This window comes from Salmo trutta, chromosome 2, assembly GCF_901001165.1.
Source record: "Salmo trutta chromosome 2, fSalTru1.1, whole genome shotgun sequence".
Taxonomy (NCBI): domain Eukaryota; kingdom Metazoa; phylum Chordata; class Actinopteri; order Salmoniformes; family Salmonidae; genus Salmo; species Salmo trutta.
Window position 1 is genome coordinate 7,789,399 of NC_042958.1, and position 26,682 is coordinate 7,816,080.

At 44.6% G+C, this 26,682-nt stretch overlaps 1 protein-coding gene and 1 long non-coding RNA gene across 3 annotated transcripts; both read right to left on the reverse strand.

Annotated features, from left to right (window-relative positions):
• Window positions 1–728: 728 nt before the first annotated feature.
• Window positions 729–5,835, reverse strand: LOC115149921 (uncharacterized). 2 transcript variants are annotated; one of them, XR_003867001.1, is made up of 5 exons: window positions 5,558–5,835; window positions 3,900–3,978; window positions 3,669–3,798; window positions 3,190–3,481; window positions 729–2,295 (listed from the first exon to the last, which is right to left on the reverse strand). It is a non-coding gene; the product is annotated as an uncharacterized LOC115149921 (long non-coding RNA). The 2 variants fall into 2 exon arrangements; XR_003866999.1 differs by having other exon boundaries at window positions 730–3,481; window positions 5,558–5,833.
• A 15,335-nt stretch (window positions 5,836–21,170) lies between these two features.
• On the reverse strand, window positions 21,171–26,477 carry LOC115149931 (eukaryotic translation elongation factor 1 epsilon-1). Its single transcript, XM_029692738.1, has 4 exons — window positions 26,337–26,477; window positions 25,193–25,390; window positions 22,719–22,814; window positions 21,171–21,680 (listed from the first exon to the last, which is right to left on the reverse strand). The coding sequence occupies exons 1-4, from the start codon at window positions 26,421–26,423 to the stop codon at window positions 21,537–21,539; spliced, it is 525 nt and encodes a 174-aa protein (XP_029548598.1). The 5' UTR covers window positions 26,424–26,477; the 3' UTR covers window positions 21,171–21,536.
• Window positions 26,478–26,682: the final 205 nt, after the last annotated feature.

Below are 26,682 nucleotides of genomic sequence, written 5' to 3' on the forward strand. Positions count from 1 at the left end.
GTCATTCGGTGTCCAACCTGCTCCACACTCTACTTCCCGGAACGGTGAGTATATCTGGCAAAAGACGGGACGCCCACGCTCCAGAGGTACTTTGAGTAAGAACCGCCGCAGGCCAGGCTTCCCTTGAGTAGACATCTGGTATGTACAGTACAGTGTGACATCCTCCAGACTTACGTTAGGGGTGCACCAGATTCTCACCACACCAGAGGACTTAATAGGGGCAAAGGGCTTACAGTACCTTCTCATGAATAGCTAACACTGAGATTTATTGTTGACCTTTCGGAATATACCCAGGCAGTTTTTCTCCAGAGGAAAGATTGGCGGAGGTGAGCTGCGTTTCCGGATTGTCACTCCTCGTTAAGTGGTGATGCCCTGTCTGGCTCTAGCTGGCTGGGCCGTCAGGGCTCCCCTGGCTACATTACTATACCTCCACAACATCTGCTGGCACAGTCGTGCCCTCTCTGATGTCTGTTGATGACACACCGCCCCTGCCCTGATGTCAGTCACTCACAGAGCGTGACCCAGGATAACCGGACAGCAGCCGCCATCGCAGGCAGAAGGGAAAGGGGTCACCACGAACAAAAATTAAAAAGACTGCGCCTCAACCTCCACTGAAATTGGATACTGGGCCTCGGTTCGAGCCCGGCTGTCAGACATGTCAAAGGCATTGCTGAACTATGTTGTATACATTCGAGTCGAGAGAGAAAAAAACCCACACTTGAGTCATGCAGAGTTTAGCAATGCTTTATTTTACTTATACTGATTGATGAGGTCTGCATCCCCCCACGCAACAATGAAGTCTTATTTAAGGCGTCCGTGCCCACATTCTGTGTTCATGAGAGCCATTTAAAATATTTGTTCTGTCACTTTCTGCCAAGATGAATCCTGTTCCCAGCAGGTCAGGAATGTGTCAGTGTGCCCATCCATCCATCAGTCTAAACAGCATGCTATTGCCCAGTGCAAATATTGTCTTTAAACAAAACACTTCATACAGCGCTACAAGTATACCTCTCCATTTAAATAGGTACATAAGAGGCCCAGGAAAACACCACTAAATAATGTCAATTTCTGACAGCTTGAGCTTGCTTCAGTAAAACCATTTCTGATTGACTTATTTTGAGAGGTTGCTAGTTGTACTTGATGTCAAAGGTTCACTGTACCCTAATCTGAAGAGTTGATGAGACACGCCTAGTTGGGGAAACTGCTCAGTGAGTAAAGTTTGAGATGTTGACCTGTGCCGTTGACAACCCAGCTTTGAATAGCACTTCTGACATTCAACATTTTCACTCGCCTGAAGCTTCAAATATCTAAATTAGTGGCAAAATCCTGTTTCTTTTCTTATTCAGTTGGAGGCTAACACTAGGTTTGGGCGATATACCGTTGATACCATGTACTGGGGTATTTCAAAACACCAATGGTATGACTTTCAATACTGTTCAAACTTTTTGGGGGGGAGGGCTGCGTGCTACACCGCTGTTTATATCTATAAGTGAAGTATAACTATAAGAAATCTAAGATGTGTCAAATTATATCCAACTCAGGGCTCCAGCTATGCATTTGGTTTGTTAACTTAGGCTGTCATTGTAAATAAGAATTTGTTCTTAACTGACTTGCCTAGTTAAATAAAGGTAAAAAAAAATTATATATATATATATAATAATAATAACAACCTGGCTAGCTAAGTGGCCAGATGTCAAGATCAAGTTTCTTGGTTACAGCGGAGACATTCAATCCCCTCCTGGATCAAGATCCCTGTTGCCAAAATTGTTTGACGGTTTGAAAATCTGCCCTACCATAGAAAACACACATCTATCAACACCTCCTAGCATAATTCCATTAAAAAATAAGTTTAGCAGCCAAGGAACAATCATGTAATTTATGGTTTAAAAATGACATTTTTCCAGAACTTGACATACATATTCCATGTGCTTAGGCCAGAAAATTGTGATTTTGAAGGGCTGTGAAAATGCCACGTTGTTAATCACACTTTGTCATTTGTGATTTGGAAACTGTTGACTTTCGTCCTCAGAAGTCCTCTGTTAGTGCCAACGACTAAGTACCGCATCAATCAAATTCAACAACTTAATTTCAAGCCGACAGCCAGACAGACACACTGAGGGATCTAAAGTGGGAGAATTTGGCCAGATCCTTCTTCGTGTCGCTGTACATGATGCTGAGGCGTCCGACGGCCTTGGTATGCTCCTCGTCCACCTCCTCCTTCAACCGCTGCTGGGCCTTTACACACTTGTCCCAGTCCTCCTTCTGTCTGTCTATGGTCACCTGCAACTGGGTGCTCTAAGGTGCACAGCGCGCAAGGATCTGGGTCAGGCTCGAAGACAAAAAAAAAATCTGAACTAGACAAAAATGAAATTGGAAATGAAAACACTCTTGTTGGGGAGATTTGGGTGGTACTTTGTTTCAAACAGCTATCTCCTGTTTAGTGCCAGATGATCCGCCCCTGGGCCCGGTTTCCCGAAAGCATCTTAAAACCAAGTTCATCGTTAGAACCTTTGTAGGACCATTGGTTAAATCCCCGAGTTGTTTCCAAAAAAACATTATAACTAAAGTTGCACTTGAAAACGATCTTTATTTGCTAACTGCCTCAGACCACTCTTAGAACAGCTAAGTGCATCGTTAGGTGCTTTTTTGCCCTTCCACATAACTTTATACATAGAAGATCTCTGTTAAACACAGACTCAAGATGTTTATCTGTCTCTCTGTAAACGCCTATAAATTCAGAACGAAGTTGACTACAACGTTACCAAAGTCTATGTATGGTACAGACAAGCGAAGGATAAAAAATATACTTCAAATGAAAACCCAGATGACTGTAATAAAAGGTAAATACAGTATAGACTACATAAGCCTACACATTTCAATCATATTGAAATCTATTTCTTGTTCAATCAATTGAGTTCTATTTGACTAATTATAGGCTGCTGTTTGTCATTTTTGCCTAAATATATTTCATGATGTGTAACAACCTGTGAACAATGATGTGTAGGCTGGGCATAAGCATTAGGTTAATAAGCCACCTTAATATTTGCAGCCATAGCCTATAGGTGTTAATAGCTCTCTAGGAGCAGCAGCTGATCCTTCGTCAGTATTGTGGAATAATTATAATGTTAAGGTAAGATTTGAACGGACCAAGCTGATCTGTGAGCAGCGCTGGCTTTCTTTGGATCTTACCGTAATGACACCTGCTCCAACGACAGACTTAGAGAAAGTTCTCCCTGTTTGGTGTTTTGGGGAACGGAAGCGACTTCTTCGGTTGTTGTACGATCCATTGTTCATACACTCGTAAGCCTAAGTTCCATCGATAACGGGAAACTGGGCCCTGGTCTATTGTCACAATCCATGCCTGTGAATGGTTAAATCACTATTGGTAATTCATGGGCTTTGAAGAGAGCCTGTGTCTTTACTTGGTCTGCCTCTAGCTCCCTCTGCTGGATCCTCTGTGACATGTGATTCCCATCCTCCACTGTAGAAAAACACAATGAACAATCTTACATTCAACTCCTTTCCAGCCTAATCAGTAAGGCACATTGAAATAATACAACGCAGTCAAGTAATTTGGAGAACACTACGATAGCATTCAATCAGTCCATATTACAACTGCAATGGTTAGCAATTGAAATATACACTGGCTAGGTCAGGAAGGGGCTTACATCGTGTGACAGCCTCACAGAGGTGCTTATGCATGTGCTCTGAACATTTGGGCAACGACTGCTCGTTGGTCTCCACCACCATTTTGTTCAGGTTGTCCCGGAAACGGCTCTCTCTGAATCCACGTTTTTCCTTAAAAATAAAAATCACAATAACGTGTATGTTAGCAAAGATCAAATTACAATAAATCAATTGGTCAAATCACATATTATGGTGCAAGCTGAAATACTTACCTCAAATTCACAAAATAGCAGATCTCCCCTTGTACGACAGGCCTATGGTCTATTAGCCTGGACTGAATATCACCAACATCTAATGCGAGACACAAACCATCAACATGTCATGTTGAGTAATTGATCATGTCAGATCAGTGGAGGCTGGTGGGGGGAGCTATAGGAGGACGGGCTCATTGTAATGGCTGGTACGGAATAAATGGAATGGTTTCAAACATATGGAAACCTCCTATAGCTCCTCCTACCAGCCTCCTCTGTGTCAGATATATTGAAAAGAAACAACTTTATTTTCTATTGTAGGAGGACTAGGGCTAGCAGTCAACACTGTGGTCAATTCCATTTAAACTCAATGAATTGTGTCCCCACCTTAGAGGAGATAATGTAAAATGTTCCACATATGTGTCATTGACAGTCAAATTAGAATTACATTTCAATTTAGCTCCTGAATTGAGAAAAAAAGGAAACCACACAAGGACACGGTGAGACGGCCAAACAGATCTGGGACCAGGTTAGAGGCTATCTAACAGATCTGGGACCAGGTTAGAAGCTGCCAAACAGATCTGGGACCAGGTTAGAGGCTGCCAAACAGATCTGGGACCAGGTTAGAGACTATCTAACAGATCTGGGACCAGGTTAGAGGCCGCTTAACAGATCTGAGACCACGTTACAGGCTGACTAACAGATCTGGGACCAGGTTAGAGCCTGCCAAACAGATCTGGGACCAGGTTAGACGCTATCTAACAGATCTGGGACCAGGTTAGAGGCTGCCAAACAGATCTGGGACCAGGTTAGAGACTATCTAACAGATCTGGGACCAGGTTAGAGGCCGCTTAACAGATCTGGGACCAGGTTAGAGGCTATCTAACAGATCTGGGACCAGGTTAGAGGCTGCCAAACAGATCTGGGACCAGGTTAGAGTCTGCCAAACAGATCTGGGACCAGGTTAGAGGCTATCTAACAGATCTGGGACCAGGTTAGAGACTGCTTAACAGATCTGGGACCAGGTTAGAGGCCGCTTAACAGATCTGGGACCAGGTTAGAGGCTATCTAACAGATCTGGGACCAGGTTAGAGGCTGCTTAACAGATCTGGGACCAGGTTAGAGGCTATCTAACAGATCTGGGACCAGGCTAGAGGCTATCTAACAGATCTGGGACCAGGCTAGAGGCTATCTAACAGATCTGGGACCAGGCTAGAGGCTATCTAACAGATCTGGGACCAGGCTAGAGGCTATCTAACAGATCTGGGACCAGGCTAGAGACTGCCTAACAGATCTGGGACCAGGCTAGAGGCTACTAGACTTGGTACCAGTCCGTTTGGCTATCATTCCAATCCTTGCCACTCCTGTCATGCTATTTAACACAGAGTAATTGGTCCTGTATGGCTCAGTTGGTAGAACATGGTGCTTGCAACGCCTGGGTTGTGGGTTCGATTCCCACGGGGGACCAGTATGAAAGGATGCACTCACTACTGTACATTGCTGAAATTACTAAAATGTTGTACATACATGGAGTGAAATGTTAGCTAGCTAAACAGACTGGCACCCAGGCTAAGAGAATGGCAGTATGCGTACATTCTGCAACATATGACTCTCTCGAGTTGCTTAGCTAGCTAAGTTAAATGCGATGTATGGTAACTGCAACATAATAATGAACTCACCTATGGTTAGCTTGTCCATAGTCACGCGTTAAAAAACACAAATCCCGACAACACGTGAAATAACGTTACTTTGTTTAGAATTGAGTAAGCTAGCTGGCTTTAGCAACCTCTTTTCACTATAGCATAGCTACAGAATAGATAAATGCTTAGTAGTTATTTACATGCAAGTTATCATACGTAAATGTGCATATATTTTTGGTTATTCTAACAAAAACCTAAACTGTAATAGTAGTCAGTTGATTTGTAGTCAGCTGATGTAAATATTCACACTACTTCCGGGTACGAGGTCTTGGATCAAACCAAACCTCCCAAAACGGGGAGCACACTTAGAGGCCTACCAATGCAAATTCTAAGGTACCAGTAGGTACAGTTCCCCAGCATCAATCATCACTTTTGTGAATGTATACTATGGGTGTAGCCTAGACATTTATCAGCACATTTCCATCTTCAATGGTTTAGTATTTAATCTCTCTCTCTCTCAATTCAATTCAAAGGGCTTTATTGGCATGGGAAACATATGCTAACATTGCCATAGCAAGTGAAATAGATAATAAACAAAAGTGAAATAAACAATAAAATTAATAGTCGACATTAAACTCACAGAAGTTCCAAAATAATAAAGACATTTCAAATGTCATATTATGGCTGCGTACAGTGTTATAATGATGTGCAAATCCCCCTCTCTCTCTGTGTGTCTGTGTATGATAAGGCATTTAAACATCTGTATTGTTATTGACAAAATGACATTTATTTCAGGGTGTAAATCTCAATGATAGTGATGGAGGACAGGAGGTCTTGCATGAGTTAGGACTGCAGATGTCAGTCTTGTTCTATGGTGTGGCTTTATCAGTGAGTTCCCCACAGCCACATAAAGTCTAACACTGAGGATTAGGCTGATGAGTCACCTCTGCATAGCCTATAATACAATGAATTGAAGTGTCTCATAACAGAGTGATAGTCCATTTACATCTATAAAATTCCCGCACCCCATTCAGGCTGACGACAGTGGTAATTAGAAGGATTGGCCATCATTTTGAGGGATTTCATCATGTGATATCTTATTGTGTGTATCTGCCATGGATTTATAATTGAAACATTATGCTGTGTGTACAATGTCGGCCATAGCAGGAAATAGTAGATATCTGAATATGACTTTAAAAGTGAGATTATACACTACACTTCCCATCTCCTTGTTTTTGTGCAATAGTACATTCAATCAGTAAATTAAGCACAATATTGTGGGCCACTGCATCCTAGCAAGACTACCAAGTTTGATTTTTTTTAACCATTATTTTTACCAGGTAAGTTGACAGAACACATTCTCATTTACAGCAACGACCTGAGGAATAGTTACAGGGGAGAGGAAGGGGGATGAATGAGCCAAAGATAAGTACAAAGTACAGTATGTGTACAGACGTACCAATAGCCTAGATGATTTAGTGGGCTCATTCTTCAAAAGTCATACAGATATAATATACAGAGAAGAAGTTTGAGAGTATCACTTGATGTTATGCTAATTCTGGCGAGGAGAGGAAGACTTGTTTTACTGAAGAAAAAGTCCGTTCACATAATTTGCCACTAGGTGGAAACAAGGTCCAGTATTATAATTGCCAATCTGGTTAATGAGACACTGCTTAGTAAATTAATTTACTATCTAAATCTAAATGTAAATATATCACCTCCTCTCAGTGTAGGCATATTTAGAGACAAGGACTCCTGGCAAGACCACATTAAGGACGTGGTTGTTTGGGGGCTAGTGTTGCATGTTCAGACTTCAAACATTTGTTCTAAAAGAAGTGGCCGCATTTACTCACAATTGTCACTTCCACATAAAAGAAAGCCTTCAGAAATGCACTAATTCCTGTCCTAGCTAAATAGTTGTTAGCCTATCCACACCATTGATTTTGATCTGAGGCTACTAGATATTGCAGTCATGAGCAGTTATTGTGGCAATTGATTAACTGCCATCGCAGAGCGCTCCAGGGCCCATTGGAAAAAGAGTGTGTTTAGTCAACTTTGACGTTGGTGAAAATAAGTAGGGGTGCTTTTAAATTGATTGCCTACATACAAGGTCAGATGAACATGAAATAATGACAAAACAACATGTACACACTACACAGTATGACAATGACATAACCAATATTCCCTTGATGTGCAGCTGGGCAGGCAAATAATATTTATGATAGATCAAATATTTTGTTAAAGACTAAAAATACTTATGCATAATAGGCTGCAATGTAATGTATTGTATTATAGATACATTGTAGTACACTCGCAGAATTCGAGAATTTAAGAGTATAACATTATTGTTGTGATGGTAAAAATGTAATTACACATCAACAGCCATGAAATATATATATATAAAAACTGCCAATGCCAATTTGCTCAATAAAGCATAGACCCACATTATTAATTTACAGTTGTTGAATTATATATACCTTATTTTTCACTGGTACATTTGTAATGAAATATATTTTTTAAATTAGTGTACATTCTATTTTCATTGACTTTATGTAAAAGGATGAATAGGATGTCATTTTTTTCTTATAGTTGAGAGTGAATTAATTACACCTAAAGAAATGTGGCCTATATATTGGGAGTGAGGACCGCAAACTGAACTAAAGCCACACAAAAAACTACACGAACTGAATGCCCTGTCATTGCATGATTCTCCTGTATATCCATTGCATGATTCTCCTGTACATCCATTGCATGATTCTCCTGTATATCCATTGCATGATTCTCCTGTACATCCATTGCATGATTCTCCTGTATATCCATTGCAGCAAAGGAGTAGACGTTAAAGTAGTTAGAGAACGAAGCCAACATCGCCATAACAACGATGGCACTGTCTTTTCCCATTATTATCTGTCAGGGTTGTGTTCCCAGGTTCCAGTTAGGTTTGCATGGGATAGTCCCTTGCATGAGCCATGTCATGTGTTTAGACTCATATGTCTCACAGGTCTATTAAGTGAATATCTCTTTGTTGCACACCCGTTCTGAAATAGAATAGCTTTTCAAGGCCAAATAACACAAAGTGTAGTGTTTTCAAATAGTTTTTTTTTAAAAGAAAGTTACATTTAAAAAAAGTTTCCCGAAATATTTACAGAATAAATAACATCTACAATATTTCTGAATAAAAGTTGAGAGAAATATTCAATACTTTAACAATGTGCTTAACATTAAATGTTTTATAAGAAATTCCTATATAATTACAAATGTGTAGTCATATTTAACTATACATTAATTAAATTAACTACAGGTTACAGGTACATGTCATTTATTTCTCTTTATAAACCGGGTTCGAGCCCTGAATGCTGATTGGCTGACCGCCATACACCACGGGAATGATGAAACATATTTTTGCTGCTCTAATTACGTTGGTAACCAGTTTATAATAGCAATAGGGCACCTCGGGGGTTTGCGTTATATGGCCAATATACGACGGCTAAGGGCTGTATCCAGGCATTCCGCGTTGTGTCATGCTTAAGAACATCCACAAACCGTGGTATATTGGCCATATACCACACACCCTCATGCCTTATTGCTTAAGTATTTCCCTCCATGGCATATAGCTTTATTCTCATAGACCTCCACACATAGCATGTGAAACCACAGGCTTGCTCTTCACTTGCTCAGACTGCAGTAACTTGGCTGAGGTCCTGGAGCATTGAGTCCTTAGACAAACGGTGAGTGTTCTGTGGGAGGTCTGTACGAGTGGTTTATAAAACATACCCATCGGGCCTGTTAGCGTGGTGACGGCTTAGAAAACACAGCTCTTTTTTTCTCCCCCTCCACACAGCCCCTAACGACGGTGCTGCTCACATTACCCAATGGGTTTAATTATGTTGCATTACATTGCTCTCTCTCTCTCTCTCTCTCACTCCTCCTCTCTTTCTCTCTCTGGCTCTGGTCATGATCTCTGGGCCCTTGGAGAAGACCAGAGGGACCATGGTGCTTGGCGTTCACAGCATGCTGAGCGCCACTGACTGTGGCTCTAAACAGGTGGGGGGTGGAGGGGGTGGATTACTCACTGCCTAGGCCCCTAGGCGGGGGCCCCTCCTTCCGTACACCCACCTGCCCCCCTCTTCCCCTCTCTTCCTCAGCCAGTCAGCCAGCTCACTGCAGCTCCCTGGGCACTGAACAGGTCAGTCGTCCTGGTGCCACTCTATCCTGGAGGCTGCTCCTGAGCTGCGCACCACAACTCTGCCAGGGAGAGAGAGAGAGAGAGAGAGAGAAAGAGGCCCCAGGAAATAACTAGAGCCCCGGTAATAGTGGCACCTCACGAGGCACGACGGAGCATGACGCTGCCCTGCTGTCACATCCTCCCAGGGCCGAGGAAGTAAGGGGCTGAGCGGTGGAAGGAAGCAGCAAGAAGCAGCGGCAGACACGTAGCTCAGCCTGAAAATCAACATATGTAGTCATCATGTGCTTTTTGGGAAAAAATATTTTTTCTCCGCCAAGCAACCTTGTCAGCCACATCTTGCGATATGTAAACTGCCTCTCCTTGGAGTGGAACGATTGTGTCGTTTACGATTAGCGTTCTCAGCGGGCCCCGGTTTGGTGCTGTCCCCGAGATTATCGGGCCGCTGTGCTGTCACTTCTCCCACAGGGACGTCCGCTGTAACGATAATCCAACCAAAGGATTGCCTCATCCGAATGGCGCGGTGTCCAAGTCAACTGCCGGCAACAGGCAGGGAGAGGCCCAAACCTGTTGAGGCAGACCCTCCCGCACCACGATGGCAATCAAAGTGACAGCCACGGGAGAGAAAGTGGGGACATTTTCTTTGTGTAAGCGAAATAAGTCCCCCCTCTTCCCTCTGAAACCCTGCACCCCCTCTTCTCCCCCTTTACCATGTCGTCGGAGGAGCGGGGGCTGCGCGCGGTCCTGAAGGATGGGAAGTTTTTTGTGGGGCCGTGATTTTCGACGTTGGGCAGAGGGGGCGCCCGGGGGGCGGTTGTATTTGGAGAGGTGCCTCGTCAGATTAGATGCATGCTGGCTGGGTTTGATGGCCAACCTGGACAGACAAGCCCTGCCAGGCACAGACTGCTCAGGCACATGATGTCAGGAGGACACAAAATTATCCACCGCGAGACCAAGGAGACAGATGACACCCAGCAGGAAGGGAGAGCCAAATCTGTAAGCATCCACAATCCAGCTGGCTAGCCCTAGGGTACCTGTCTCTCTGAAGTGGAATCTGCATCATCCCATGAGCTGTCAAATTAGCTCACAGGATTGGAAATGCTGAAAATATTTGGTCCCTCCTAGTGAGGAGGGGTTAATATAAAATGTTATTAATCTTTGCTTCCTGTCCTGAGAAGAAACAAAAACTGAAGTATGTAAGGAATAACAGAAGTACGTAAGTATGTAAGGGATAACAGAAGTACGTAAGTATGTAAGGGATAACAGAAGTAGGTAGGGAACAACAGAAGTATGTAGAGAACAACATAAGTATGTAAGGAACAACAGAAGTATGTAAGTATGTAGGGAACAACAGAAGTAGGTAGGGAACAACATAAGTATGTAGGTATGTAGAGAACAACAGAAGTAGGTAGGGAACAACATAAGTATGTAGGGAACAACAGAAGTATGTAGGGAACAGCAGAAGTATGTAGGGGCCAATAGAAGTATGTAGGGAACAATAGAAGTATGTAGGAAACAACAGAAGTAGGTAGGGAACAATAGAAGTATGTAGGGAACAGCAGAAGTATGTAGGGAACAACAGAAGTATGTAGGGAACAATAGAAGTAGGTAGGGAACAACAGAAGTAGGTAGGAAACAACAGAAGTATGTAGGGAACAACAGAAGCAGGTAGGGAACAATAGAAGTAGGTAGGGAACAACAGAAGTATGTAGGGAACAACAGAAGCAGGTAGGGAACAATAGAAGTAGGTAGGGAACAACAGAAGCAGGTAGGGAACAATAGAAGTATGTAGGGAACAACAGAAGTATGTAGGGAACAACAGAAGTAGGTAGGGAACAACAGAAGCAGGTAGGGAACAATAGAAGTAGGTAGGGAACAACAGAAGTAGGTAGGGAACAACAGAAGTAGGTAGGGAACAATAGAAGACAGGCTTCTGTGTGGACCTGCGGAGGAGAGTATCCCATTTCACACACACACACACACACACACACACACACACACACACACACACACACACACACACACACACACACACACACACACACACACAGATTGACATATACAGTGCCAGGGGCAAGTTTACGATTACTGCCAGTGTTAAGCAGTCTCTTAGGAGAGACGCACTGTGTTTGTGGAAAAATACATTTCCAACAAGCCTTTCCCCTCCCTTGTCCTCATTCTAAGAGAAAGTCAGAAAATGTTAAACATTATTTTATTGTTAAACATTATTTAATTTACATTTAAACAGATTGTTTATATTGTTTAGAAATAATATGAGACAAAGGATTTATTTTATTTATAGACATTTTATTTTAATCAAATGTAGGTCTTGAAAGGAGTTAAAATAGATGAATTAGAACTGTTTGCTTCTGCTGTACACAGTAGGTGCATTTGAATGGGGGAAAATCCACGTGAGATGTTAGTGTTACAGAAGCGAGATGTTACAAATTAAAGTACAGATTATTAATTGAAACATAATTTCATTTGTATTTTCTAAGATCTCAGCTGTAAGAGTAAAAAATATTACAATAACAGTAATGTAAAAAATACAGTACACATTAGCCAGCAAAACATCTGTATCAAAGACAGACACGATGCCAGCCTAACGGCCGCAGAGGGTCGTCTATGGACAGGGCGACATGTTCGTACAGTAGACCCCTCAGAGGGGGACAAGTGTGTGATGTGACCCCCTTCGGAGAGACACGTCCTGCCCGAGAGAGACGGGGAAAGGGGAGGGGGGGGGGGCGTGAGATGGGACCTGACAGGAGTTTAGTGCTGGTGTCCGCCATGGTGGGGGACCGCGGCCTCCTTGAGGGAGAGTTGTTGCTCTCTTTCACTTTCGTGCCTCTTCCCTCTCTCTCCATCTGACTCTTGAGGTCTGTGAGGTAGGAAGGAAGGACAGGAGCCCTCAGGTCACGAGAAGCTCTGTGGTTGTCCAGGTCTTTGTTGCCTGCTACACCATGTTGTCTTGTAGCTTACATTCAGTAGCCCTTCAGCAATGACAGTGGGAGGCAAAGAGCAGTGATAGCGCCCCCTGCCTGATGCCTGTGTGTGTGTGTGCCGATGTGTGTGTGTGTGTGTGTGTGTGTGTGTGTGTGTGTACCCCGGTGGGAGTGTATCCTTACGCCTGTGTGTGTGCAAACAAATGTGTGTGTGTGTGTGCGTAAGGATGGACACAGGCCAGGTTTCTCCCCGAGGGAGGAGTGGGAGCAGCAGCTCCAGTTATTAATCCTGCTGGCTGCGGGAGAGGTGTCACTGAGCGGACCAGGGGGCTACGAGCCACGAGGCACTCTGCTAACGTCTCTCCCTCTCTCATCTCCTCTCTCTCTCTCCTCTCCGTGTCCCTTGAGGTGATCGCCAACTGTCTTTGACTAAACTTCCGCCATCCTCACAGCTGACATATTTTATGAAAGGGAGTGAAAGGGAGATATTATGAGCGTAATGGAGGGTTCTAGGGCAAGGACTATCACACTGTGTCACCATAAAAAGAACCAACCCCCCCAAAAAATTGAAGATGAATCCACAATTTTTAACTGGGGAGAATGCATTTGGATTCCCACAAAGACCCAGGGAGTTTTTATGAGTCATGAGTCACATTAATACTGCCAAGAATATCAATCCATAGTATACAGCATTAACTGTTCACCATGAAATTGATCGTGGCTTTTCTGACTAGAGATTTCAATGAATAGAAGTTCTCATCAGATTGGTTTTGATTCACCCTCTTACATCACTCAGGTATTATGTCAGCATTGTTGAAATGTACTTAAAAATACTCTCCAGATGATACCAAATCCATTGAAGACTAGGTGACTCGTACACCTGCCTTGCTAAAGATCCATATCATTGCCTTTGCAGTGCCGTAACTCCCCGTGAAATTACATTATGGCAAATAACACAGCCCATTAGGCACAGGAATCATTCACTAGTGGACATCACATAGCCTGGCCATCACATAGCCTGTCCATCACATAGCCTGTCCATCACATAGCCTGTCCATCACATAGCCTGTCCATCACATAGCCTGGTCATCACATAGCCTGTCCATCACATAGCCTGTCCATCACATAGCCTGTCCATCACATAGCCTGTCCATCACATAGCCTGGTCATCACATAGCCTGGCCATCACATAGCCTGGCCATCACATAGCCTGTCCATCACATAGCCTGTCCATCACATGCTTGCAAAAAAGCACCCACTACGTATCTTAAGAATGAACGAATGGCTGCAGAGCGTAGCATGACAGTTCTGAAAGTCACAAGGGTAGTCCGCAAGGGCTGTAAAGAAGGCCATCCCCGGGACGACCGGGGATGGTGGTGGGCGGCGGTAGAGTGGGTCCTAGAGGAGCACACTGGGCCAATTGTAATACCATCATCTCCATGGCCGTATAACTTCAACCATCATCCATCCAGCCCATCAACAGCATCTTTGATAGGGTACAATTCCGCCGCTGCCCTCTGGGCTTCTGGCGCCCAGTTCAAAGCGTGTGGGGAAACACGAGATAAGATGGGGGCCTTGTTGAGCCCCCTCGACCCCGCTTTTGTCCTGTCTCACCCGCAAATGTCGATTTCACGCAGGCTTCCACCATATATGTTTTCAAAGGAGCCCGGGATCAGCTGTGTGATTGACTGAGGAGCTATCCCCCACTCCAGAAACACACATCCCTAGCAGTAGCTCATTACCAGGATGCTCGATGTCTGTATTACTTCATGTCATGTTTCCAAGAGGAAACAACAGAAGTAGGTACCTCTTGGTGTCCCCCCCGTCCTGTATGTCCCATGGGATTGGTGTCGGGAGTGGCAACATGAACCAATCCCTAGTCGAGGCTCAAGGACTGTATCCTTAAATCCTAGGACTTCAAGACCGTCTTTAGTGAGGAAAGCACCATAGGCTGTCTGAATAGATGTGCCCCACTCACTCTGTGTAATTTGGCAGTTGCAATCATTTGTCTTTCCTTCATCCACGGCTGCTTGACACAAAGCACTATTGCATGTTTACTCAAGGCTAGTTAATACACTGAGGGGCGGCTGTATAGACACAGATTAAGCCTGTTTCTGGTCTAAGCATGCAACAGCCCCTAACACTAACTAGAACCAGTAACTGACCTCCTGAAGCAGCCTGGTAACTACGGGACCAACTAAAAATCCACCAAAGATCACAATGACTCATTTTTAAAAGAGAGGATGGAAAAATTGGGCCTAACCCTTCACATGGGTGACTTGAATCGCTAGACTAAGACTGCAAGAATCAAAGAGCCATCCCATGACATGAGTTTAATGTTCAGCAGAGCAGGCTCACTGAGGGGACAGACTGAGACGTGGGGGGGTGGAGTGAGCAGTGCGGTTGGGTGAGTGAGTGGGTGTCCCCTCTACCAGATTGCAGCTTCATGCCCCCAGTCCAGAATCAAGCCAGTGAGCGGTGAAGCGTGCACACACACACACACACACACACACACACACACACACACACACACACACACACACACACACACACACACACACACACACACACACACACATACCCACACACTGGAAACAGCCAGGCACGAGTAAAAGGTGCACTTCTGCTTCATAATCATGTCCTTTCAAGGTTCATCCGTTAACGCCACCCCGGCTGGCTCCCCTTGTGCCCGGGCTCTGCCATTTTGCCATGCTCAGTGAGGTGGACACTGGGAACTGTCTATTGGTTTGGCTTCTATGATACAGTCAGTCCAGAGGTCAAATATACGAAAGTACTGTCATTGCATCGAGTGGCTTTCGGTAAAAAGTGGAAATGCAAACTTGGGTTTAAAATGGAAGATAAACACATACTATTACTGTAAACTCCCTCCTCGTTCATACATACATGTATTTAGAATAGAGGTTAGTTAGGTAACACATAGTTACAGTTAATCATATCAAACCTTGTGTTGTTCTCCTCAATCTGTATCAGGGGTGTGTTTTGCATTAGAGAAATGTGACAAGATAAGGAGGGAAATAGTGCTGGGAGAAGAGGCTAATTTAACTCCAGGTTGAAATAAATTAGTCACCCCAAATTAAAACGGGCATTGTAATTAGGCGGAAATTAAAAATTCAGAGCCGGGTGACGGATATGCAGATGAGTTGAGCAGAAATGTTAATGAGGATGTTGTTTTTATTCCCAGGGTGGTCATTATAGGGTATTGCTGAGGGCACTGACCTCCTCGTTCCCTCTCTTCACCCAGGAATGCATCTGGAGGCTTACAACCATCCCTCTTGCATCCCCATTCTCTCAGCTTATTGCCCTCTCTTCCCTGAGCAGTGACTTTTTAAAAGTATAGCCCTTGTCATGGGGCTTCAGATGCAATTACTTTTGGTATCACTTCTCGCGGGGCAGTGAGTCCCCCCCTGAAGACATCCTATCAGAAACCATCAAGGCAGTCTAAAGTTAAGTGGCATAGACCTGTGGGGAAGAGAGGCAAGGGTGCATGGAGTAGGAGACAAAATGCAGACCTAATATGCGACACATTCTTCAGGATTAGAATATGTGGACAACGAGTGTCCTCTCTGTCAACCAGTGACTATTGCCCCAAGGCCAGGGTGTAGCCCATGACATGTCCTGGAGGAGTTCATTCCTGGGCAAAATGTATTCAGAACCAGTCCCATGTTGGTTCTATTTAAAATATGTCCCTAATAATGTGTATGTTATTGCACCTGTACCCCACTGACTCCTAACAGCAGGGGTCATAAAGAAAAAATACCAATCCTTTTGCAGCTTGAGAACAAAGCGCAGGACAAATCCATACAAGAAAACTGAGAGGTTGAACTTATTCAGACAGGGAGAATCGCAATCCTTGAGTCTTGCACGGGTATGTATTCCTCCCATCCCCCAACATCACTACGCCCCTCTCACCCCAAGCCCCAAGCCAAATCTACAACGCCCTGAACACACACACACACACACACACACACACACACACACACACACACACACACACACACACACACACACAGGACATCAGAGAGAGGCAGCCAGGAAGAGTGTGTGCAGCTGAGGCAGGTTGGGAGAGAGAGAGAGGGCGAGCAAAGGGTAATTCTGGAGCTGTCTGTGATCCGTGCTGAGTTAAGGTGTGATCCCATTGCCCCGGGATACACACATGCACTTTAGCACCTAGGCCGAATCAGCCGCACCTCTCTGACTGATGAAGTGAGTGAGTGCATCTCGTAAACTCCTCACCACACACCTGGGCTCATTCTGTGCTCCGCGGCATGGCTGCACCCCAGAGACAAGAATGAAGGACAAAAACTTCAGACAAGACTCCTTTCCCCCCCACCCATTCAGTGTTCACCTCCCTGAAGCTTACTGTTAGTACAGAAGCTGCAATAAGACTCCATGCTGCTAGTACAGAAACCTGCATTGAGACTCTGTTTCTAATACAGAAGCTGCATTAAGTGCATTAAGACTCTGTTTCTAACACAGAAGCGGCATTAAGACTCTGTTTCTAATACAGACGCGGCATTAAGACTATGTTTCTAATACAGAAGCTGCATTAAGACTCTGTTTCTAATACAGAAGCTGCATTAAGACTCTGTTTCTAATACAGAAGCTGCATTAAGACTCTGTTTCTAATACAGAAGCTGCATTAAGACTCTGTTTCTAATACAGAAGCGGCATTAAGACTCTGTTTCTAATACAGAAGCGGCATTAAGACTATGTTTCTAATACAAAAGCGGCATTAAGACTGTTTCTAATACAGAAGCTGTCTGGAGATAAGGATAATACACCGCCAACAGACCAACTGGGCACCGACGTCAATTCAACATCTATTCCGCGTTGGTTCAACCGAATTTAATTGATTCACCCTTGGAATGTAACCTTTGCTCACCCCACAATCTCATAAGATTCTCTGTACCTTTAAAGAGGAGAGGAAACTAGAGCAAAATGTCTTTCCCAACCAGCCTTCAAGCAATGGAAGTCTGAACCAATGACAGTACTAAAGTGTGTATAGAGAACATTGCCCCCCTCACCCAGCCTGATCCTCGCCTCTGCACTCGTGTAATAGCAATTGACAATCAGATGCCATCTTTATGGGTGCATGGTAGAATTGTCACTATCTGTAAGGGGATGATAAGGCAAGGCCTGTCAAAAGCGCTTATGACATGCTAACCCGCCCCCACACAGTGTTGATTGTTTCATTGAATCAATCAGGGAACGCTGTTTTGCCAGATACATGTCCCGTCGGATGCGCCGCTCTCTCGATCTCGTTAACGAGACGTAACAAAGGTTTTTTTTATGTGCAGACATGGCACTCTAACTAACACCGTGGGGCGTTATGCGACGTGAATACTCCACACGTTTGCCGCACATTAGGGAGATGGTACTAAGGAACCAGCTACTGGAAACTGCCTGAATCTGTGGGAAAACACTTCCCTTTTTTCTTTTTTTTACAAGTTCTGCATGGCACCATTTACTTCCTGACCTGTGGAACGTGGCACTCCTACCTACAGTTTAAAAGTTGATTCACAACAGAGGCGTGGTCCTTCAGATAATTGTCCATAGCACGACTTTACCCCACCTGGCCCTGAACTCTGTCCCCATGCCCTTCCCACAATGAAACCCCCTGTGGCAGTGAAGACGAGAAAGTGATAGGTGGCGTCTGGTCCGGACCACACACTGAGAGATGGACTCCTGGTGAGAGCTGAAGTCACCAGTGAACCCTGCTGATCCACTGCGCCAATTGACCCCTGAACTATCACCGACCAGGGGGGTGGGGGAAATGAAGGCTGCCTCCGCTGCCAGGAAGGAAATATCTAAATGTGAGCTCATTGTGGCAGTCCACCCCTGTAGAGAGGTGCACCTCAGTCTTTAGATGACCGGGAGAGGGTCCTACTAATTGGGCTGTCTGGGATACCCGCTGTGGCTTCATGTCTGGGGTTGTTTGGACTTTGGTTTGATCATCAGCTGCAAAGCTGGAAGACCTTATGCCACTGCCATTTTTACATTACAGCATTAGTCAGCACACAAAACTTCAGAAAGACTAATTTCAAGTGAATACACTCATAAAACTGAAGTCTTAAGTTCAGTCTCCTCAATCTTGGCAACAGGTCAAAGATAAAGGTTGACATGCTGTGCTAAGCCTCTCTTCAGCAGCTGTGATGATATCTAAATGGGACTGAAATAAACAACAGGACAGTGGTTCTATTATGGTCTAGTAGTGCAATGTTCTTCCTAATCTAGTCACAAGGCCTGCTCAAATGACTGCGGGATTTGTTTGCTTTCACAAGTTTACACTTTCTGGAACACACAGCACTTTGTTCGATGATGTACGGAACCACCAAATTTACAAAAACGAATGTGTCGATGGACCAACAATAATGTGAAAAACGAATTGATTAAAAGAACCAGATGAGACAACTGTCCTCTTTGCTTCCCTTTGTTTTTTTTATTGGCACAGGACAACCTTCTGTAGACTTCAATAACACCGACCATAACATTAAAGCAGTATACATGTTATAAGGAAGGCTTATAGGGAAGATGATCATATAAAACCTGGAGAAGGGTAAACAGGGTTTACATGACATAACACAGGCTGGGTGAAAGTGAAATAACTCAAACCAGTTAGCAGTTTGATAGACTAAATTACCACAATTTAGAAAGCCAACGATAACCCGACTCTTTTGTTGTGCAAACGATGTGATTAATTCAAATATACACACACACACACACACACACACACACACACACACACACACACACACACACACACACACACACACACACACACACACACACATACATACATACATACATACATACATACATACATACATACACACACACACACACACACACGTGGACATCCTTTAAAATTAGTGGATTTGGCTATTTCAGCAACACCCGTTGCTGACAGGTGTATAAAACCGAGCACACAGTCATGCAATCTCCATAGACAAACATTGGCAGTAGAATGGCCTTCCTGAAGAGCTCAGAGACTTTCAACATGGCACCGTCAAAGGATGCCACCTTTCCAATATAACTTGCTAGTGCTGCACCGGTGAACTGTAAGTGCTGTTATTGTGAAGTGGAAACGTCTCAGAGCAACAACGGCTCAACCACAAAGTGTCAGGCCACACAAGCTCACAAAACGAGACCGCAGAGTGCTGAAGCACATACAAATCGTCTGTCCTCGGTTACAACACTCACCACCGAGTTCCAAACGGACTCTGGAAGCAACGTCAGCACTAGAACTGTTTGTTGGGAGCTTAATGAAATGGGTTTCCATGGTCGAGCAGCCGCCCACAAGCCTAAGATCACCATGCGCAATGCCAAGTGTCGGCTGGAGTGGTGTAAAGCTCACCGCCATTGGACTCTGGAGCAGTGGAAAAGCGTTCTCTGAAGTGATGAATCACACTTCACCATCTGGGAGACTGATGGACGAATCTGGGTTTGGCGGATGCCAGGAGGACGCTACCTGCCCCAATACATAGTGACAACTGTAAAGTTTGGTGGAGGAGAAATAATGGTCTGGGGCTGTTTTTCATGGTTCGGGCCCCTTAGTTCCAGTGAAGAGGAATCTTAACGCTACAGTATACAGTTACATTCTAGCTTTGTGGCAACAGTTTGGGGAAGGCCCTTTTGTGTTTCAGCATGACAATACCCCCATGCAAAAAGTGAGATCCATAAAGAACTGGTTTGTCGAGATTGATGTGGAAGATCTTGACTGGCCTGCACAGAACCCTGACCTCAACCCCATCGAACACCTTTGGGATGAATTGGAACACCAACTGCGAGCCAGGCCTAATCGCCCAACATCAGTGCCCAACCTCACCAATGCTCTCATGGCTGAATGGAAGCAAGTCCCCGCAGCAATGTTTCAACATCTAGTGGAAAGCCTTCCCAGAAGAGTGGAGGCTGTTATAGCAGCAAAGGTGGGGGACCAACTCCATATCAATGCCCATGATTTTGGAATGAGATGTTCGACAAGCGGGTGTCCACATACTTTTGATCATGTAGTGTATATTAGCTGTGATTTTCACTGCTGACAGAGGTAATGGCTAAATCCATTCTGCTTGTGTGAGTGGTTTGAGTGTGTATTGTCGCTCGGATGTTGCCACAAAAGGATTTCCCGCCCCCTGGTAAGAGGGTGAAATGACAATGCGTGGCTGTCAACCCAGGGCTCTGACGTTGGACAGAGGCGCACTGGAGCCTCTATGGCAGCTGGTAGTCTGCCCTCTGCCCCCTCAGCGTCAACACACGGACTGATTGGAGTGACTGAGCTAGAGGCTGCTGCCCACACTGCTGGTGGAACAGCAGAAGCAGCAGCTTGAGAAACAAGACTAAATTCATGAGGGCGGAAAGTTGATAGTGGACTGGACAACTGTGGAGGATGATGATTACATAGCTGAACACAGTTCGGCGGACTGGACATATTTTGTTTTGTTTGAGGAAAATGTTAATACATTGAAAATGCAATAGCAGGGATTTCTTTAAAACGGACATAGCAAACGAATAAGTCAATTGTCATTTTTAATAATACTTTTTCACATTCAAGGCTCAGGCTACGAGAAAAAAGAAGCATCAGCAAGAATGCTCTCAGGCCACCTGTTTCAGACTATCCCTGCACATTTAACCTGACGACAATAGACAAAAAACAGACTCCCAACAACCAACTCACACAAAAACAAACCATCCATCTCTTTGTGATAATTTCTCCATTGCGTGTTTTTCGCCTGGGGTTTCAGAGGGGAAAAATAACCACGTCTCCAAGGCAAAAGAGGGAGGGGGCCACAGTGGTGTTAGGTAGGTTGAGACGTCAGCAGACGTCTGTGTACTCCTCACGCCGGCCCTCGGCCATCCTGGCAGCCAGCCTAAGAACTCAGTGGTGGCCGCTGGTGTACACTCTGTTCCTCAGGACCACCACTGGGGGTAGGTGGTGCCGGACACCGGTGTAGTGCTGGACTTGATCAAACCACCGTGTCACATTCATGTGCTTCTCCTTCTCCTGGATGGCCAGATCCACCTGGGAGAGAGGGGGAGACATTCCTGGTTTCCACTGATGCTCCATACTACGCTGTACAAATCTGCCCTTGTTTCATTTAAATGGGTGGTCCCGTCTGTGCTCTTTAAAAAGGTCCTTTATTTGAAATAGTGTTTGTTACAGATGTGTAGGTTTCAAAATTAGAATACCTTTTAGCAAGGGCAAATTAAACCATGTTAGCAGAGATGGAGATCCGCACACTGTCCAAAAAGTGGACCAATACACTTTTTGGACAGTGTGCGGGATCTCCATCCTTCCTAACAGTATTTCCATTTGCCATTGCTAAAAGGTTGAGAATGATGCTACTGTGACACTACAAGGCAGCAAGGAAAGAAAATGGCTAGCAATGTTTTGAACCACCATTATTTTGCAAATGCATCTTGCTGGCTAGCTAGCTAATACCCAAACTAACACAGGAACTCTGCTTGTTACTAACATGTTACTAACTCACATCTTTTCCCCCAAAAAACAAGTCATTTTTTAGCTGAACACAATAATAACGCCTTACTAAAGTGAACATATTAGACCATCCCATTTCAGGTTCATTGTGAGGCTGCCCAAACTTGGTCTTAGCTAGCTATACCGTCCCTGAAACAGAGTCTAGAATCAAACCCGTTTGATTCAGTAGCTACGATAGCCCTCCCATGACTGTACATCTAACAAATACAATGAGGACCTAGGCTGCTGAGTGACCTCTGTCCTGAGGTTAACCGCCATGATAAAAACTAAACTGACTCCCTTGTGTCTGGTGGCAAGGATCCATCTCCGCCACAACCGCTGACATTTCTCAACATGTGATCCCGTCTCTCTCCGTCTGCCTCCAGGGCCGACAAACTTCTTACTTGGTCTGAGCTAAAGGCATCACTTCGCGCCTCTGGTTATTTTTTTTATGCTTGTGTCAAGTTCTCTCTCCCATGCCTTTTAACCGTAGGACTCTTAATTGTGAGCTCCATTTGACAAAACGGCTTTTAACTTCAACTCTGAAGTCGGCTCTGTTTGGTTATTGGACGCTAGACTTACGATGATGTGATGGATTCCGTAGTACATGAGTGTGTCGGCGAGGGTGAACTGATTTCCTGCCAGGTAAACCTTGTCTTCTAGATAGCTGTTGAGGTCCTGCATGAGAAAATAATAAAATAAACATTTCATCATTAAGTTCATCAGAATTGCTTGGATTTTTTTTTTTTTTAACAGAATTTCACAGATCCTCAATAGAGACAAACACCAATAAACATCTTGAACACTACAGGTCACAATCACTACAATGTAACTCATGACATTATCTTAGCATTTCTTTATCATAATCACCTAATTAGACATTAGATTCAATAAACGTTAACCAACGACGTTCATCAAGCACATAACATTTACTTGAACAGTAAAAGCAGGAGTGAGAAACTCCCGACACATCTCAATAACAATACTTTCCCAGCTTGATAGGTGTGATAACGACGCATCCACAGTAAAAGACAAAATATCCAAATACACTTCTTCAATAGTAAAGAGAGTTGAAATACAAGATGAAAGCTGTGGCCGGTGGAGCCAACTCAGGCCTGAGATTTATTGAACCTATATATCTGGGACGTACGGGTGGAGAGCTCGGTATCTGTACGTGAACAATGCATAACCCGAGGGGGAATATCAGCCTGGCGTGGCATGCCATCCTAACAACTCTGGCCACTCCGGCTAGTGCAGATGCCTTACAAATGGCTCACTCCTCTCCCGACTTACATGGGCGCCTTCAAATCTAATGAACCTTCCCCAAACCCAGGCTGTGGATGGGCTGAGCATGTGTGTGTGTGGTTATGCAGGTCCCAAGGGATGGGACCATCTTTAGCACTTACACTGCACATACAGCGTCTTGAGGGCTAATGGAGTTATTGTGCAGTGTGTGCTGCCAAGCAAGGCATGAAGACAGACTCCTCCGCCACAATCAGATCCCTGCCTTCCCTACAGCTGGAGGCGCAGGCGGACAAGAGACTACCCCCCACCCCCATCTCCACAATCACATGGACATCAGAACCTGGCCTCTGCTCCTCCTCCACCCTAACCACATTCTGCCCAAGTTTTCTGATATCGCTGCAGTCACTGGGGCCACTAGACCTTCCTGCTGCTGAAAGGCTGTGGGTTATAGCACCATGACCATATCTACCATAGTGATGAAAGGGAAAACAGTCCCAATGGTAGAAACAAACAGCATCATGTTTTAACCTCGAGTAGAATTCCTTAGTTTTTTGTGTACAAGCTATCCACACTGTCAGTCTGGCCAACTTTACATATAGTCGTTTTTTATTGGACGATAGGAGTTTAGTCTAATTCGTGTTCTTTTTTTTGCCATACAAAATCTGCCACCGTAGTAACGCCATACCGGCACCGTAGTAACACCATACCGGCACCGTAGTAACACCATACCGGCACCGTAGTAACACCATACCGGCACCGTAGTAACACCATACCGGCACCGTAGTAACACCATACCGGCACCGTAGTAACGCCATACCGGCACCATAGTAACGCCATACCGGCACCGTAGTAACACCATACCGGCACCGTAGTAACGCCATACCGGCACCGTAGTAACACCATACCGGCACCGTAGTAACGCCATACCGGCACCGTAGTAACGCCATACCGGCACCGTAGTAACACCATACCGGCACCGTAGTAACGCCATACCGGCACCATAGTAACGCCATACCGGCACCGTAGTAACGCCATACCGGCACCGTAGTACCATACCGGCACCGTAGTATCATACCGGCACCGTGGTAACGCCATACCGGCACCGCGGTAACGCCATACCGGCACCGTGGTAACGCCATACCGGCACCATGGTAACACCATACCGGCACCGTAGTAACGCCATACCGGCACCATAGTAACGCCATACCGGCACCGTAGTAACGCCATACCGGCACCATAGTAACGCCATACCGGAACCATAGTAACGCAATACCGTAGTATCAGCATAACTATTGAAATCAGATCTAACATTCTGCATAATCAGATAAACTAAAACGTGTGACACACACAGGAGGATTTAAAAGTGGCGAGAGGCGCCTGTCCAGCCAATCGATGGCTTCATATCTCTTTCCCGCTGTCGACAGCGGCCCCCATTAAAGACTTTTACTGTTGTCCACTGCTTTGCCTGTCTCGGCCATGTCACTGAAGGGCCATACATCAGTCTTGATTCATGTCGCCTCGCATTAATGAGCCACACACACTGTCAGTCTGGCCCCTGCTGGCAGAGCATTGGAGAGTTTTGCTCAGGGGCTTCTCCAAGGCCCTGTTAGACCCTCTCCATACACAGCTCACCAAGCCTCTCTATCCCACAAGGGTAGAAGGGACTTCTCATGAAAAACAGTGGGTAGTGGAACACATTTTCATTTGACAAGAAACTACAATAAAACTGACTAACTTGCAAGAGGAAGATATTTAAAATGTTTTGACTTTCTAATACTGAAGAATCTTCACTATTGTTTCTGGGCCTCTACCTTCAGTATGGTCTTGATATCGTCTTTGAGGCATCCGTCCACTTTGGTGAGCCTGTACTCCAGCCACTGCTGCACTAAAGCCTTGTGTTCTGCTGACCCACCCAGTAACTTGGGCCGTTTGGCCTCTTGGACCAGGTGAGTGGCGATGGTCACCAAGCCGACCAGAGCTGGGCCATTATTACTGTGGAGCACAGGTACCTGGGTGGGAGAGAAAGAGAATGTGTGTGCATTACACATTTAAAAAAAAATGTATACCTTTATTTAACTAGGCAAGTCAGTTAAGAACAAATTCGTATTTACAATGACGGCCTCCCAAAAGGCCTCCTGCGGGGACAGGGGGGGGATTAAAAATTAAATATAGGACAAAACACACATCATGACAAGAGAGACAATACAATAACATAACATGGTAGCAACACAACATAACAAAACATGGCAGCAGCACAAAACATGGTACAAACATTATTGGGCACACTAAGAGCCTGATAGGAATTATGGACACATAAAATAAAAACGACAATCCCTGTAACTACTTGTCAACATCCTGTTAGAGTCACTTGTCAACATCCTGTTAGAGACACTATTTATGCTCTAGTTGCATACGAGCTCAAGTCATTTTAATAGCTGGTTAGCTGCCTAAACAACACACGCACTGTCACTACCCCATGTGGTACAGTATGTCTGTTTGTTTCTAGCATTGCAATGAAGGCTGTTGAGGCAGAACTAGTACTGCACACTCACTGAAATTAGCTATAGTACGTTTAGTAGTAGCAGCAAGATATGTTGGCGACCCAATATGCAATTCACATGGCATGTAACGTTAGCTAGTTAACGTTAGCTATCTGGCCAGACAGCAGATTCATTCAATGTTAACTTAACGTTAACTGGCTAATGATAACACATTTGATCTGAAACAATGACTATTACACTTTTTGTTTTTACACATCTTTGTTCCTAAGTGACCTGCCTTCGCTAAAAATAGAAGATAAAATAGTTGCTAAAGTTACGGACATTATCTTGTTAGCTAGCTAGCTTTTCTAAGGACAGTAGAGTAGCATGTGCTCGCTACTCTTTTTAGCCTAAGGTCTATAATACTTGGCAGATATAGATAACTGTGACCGCAACCATTAGATGGCAAATTCACCTTCTTGTCCCCCTGAGTACTGTATTTGTTAGGCTTTTTCAATCCTAAAGATTTTTCCAGCGATGACAGCTCTCTGAACGCCATCATTGCGATCTGTCTGTTGGGCAAGAGGATGGCAACACGATTGGTCGAGATTAGTCATTGCCGCCCACTAGACTCAAATGGACAACAAATTCAGCCAATGCTGACATGAAAAGTGGTTTTTAATTTCGTTTCATTACGTTGTATTTATTTTTTTTTTGCCCTGCTAGCTTTTAAGTTACATTGCATCAGATCAGATCAAGAACTTTAATTAATGACCAGATGAAACAGTTATACAATAAAATAGTATAGGTCTAATTTCTCC

Excerpts from the sequence above, each read along its gene's own strand:
- LOC115149931 (XM_029692738.1), bottom strand. The coding sequence starts at position 26,423 with ATGATGGCGTTCAGAGAGCTGTCATCGCTGGAAAAATCTTTAGGATTG. Across the intron at positions 25,391-26,336 it reads GTACTCAGGGGGACAAGAAG|GTACCTGTGCTCCACAGTAA; the intron begins GTGAATTTGCCA and ends TCTCCCACCCAG. Across the intron at positions 21,681-22,718 it reads ACGGAATCCATCACATCATC|GTGGATCTGGCCATCCAGGA; the intron begins GTAAGTCTAGCG and ends CCTCTCTCCCAG.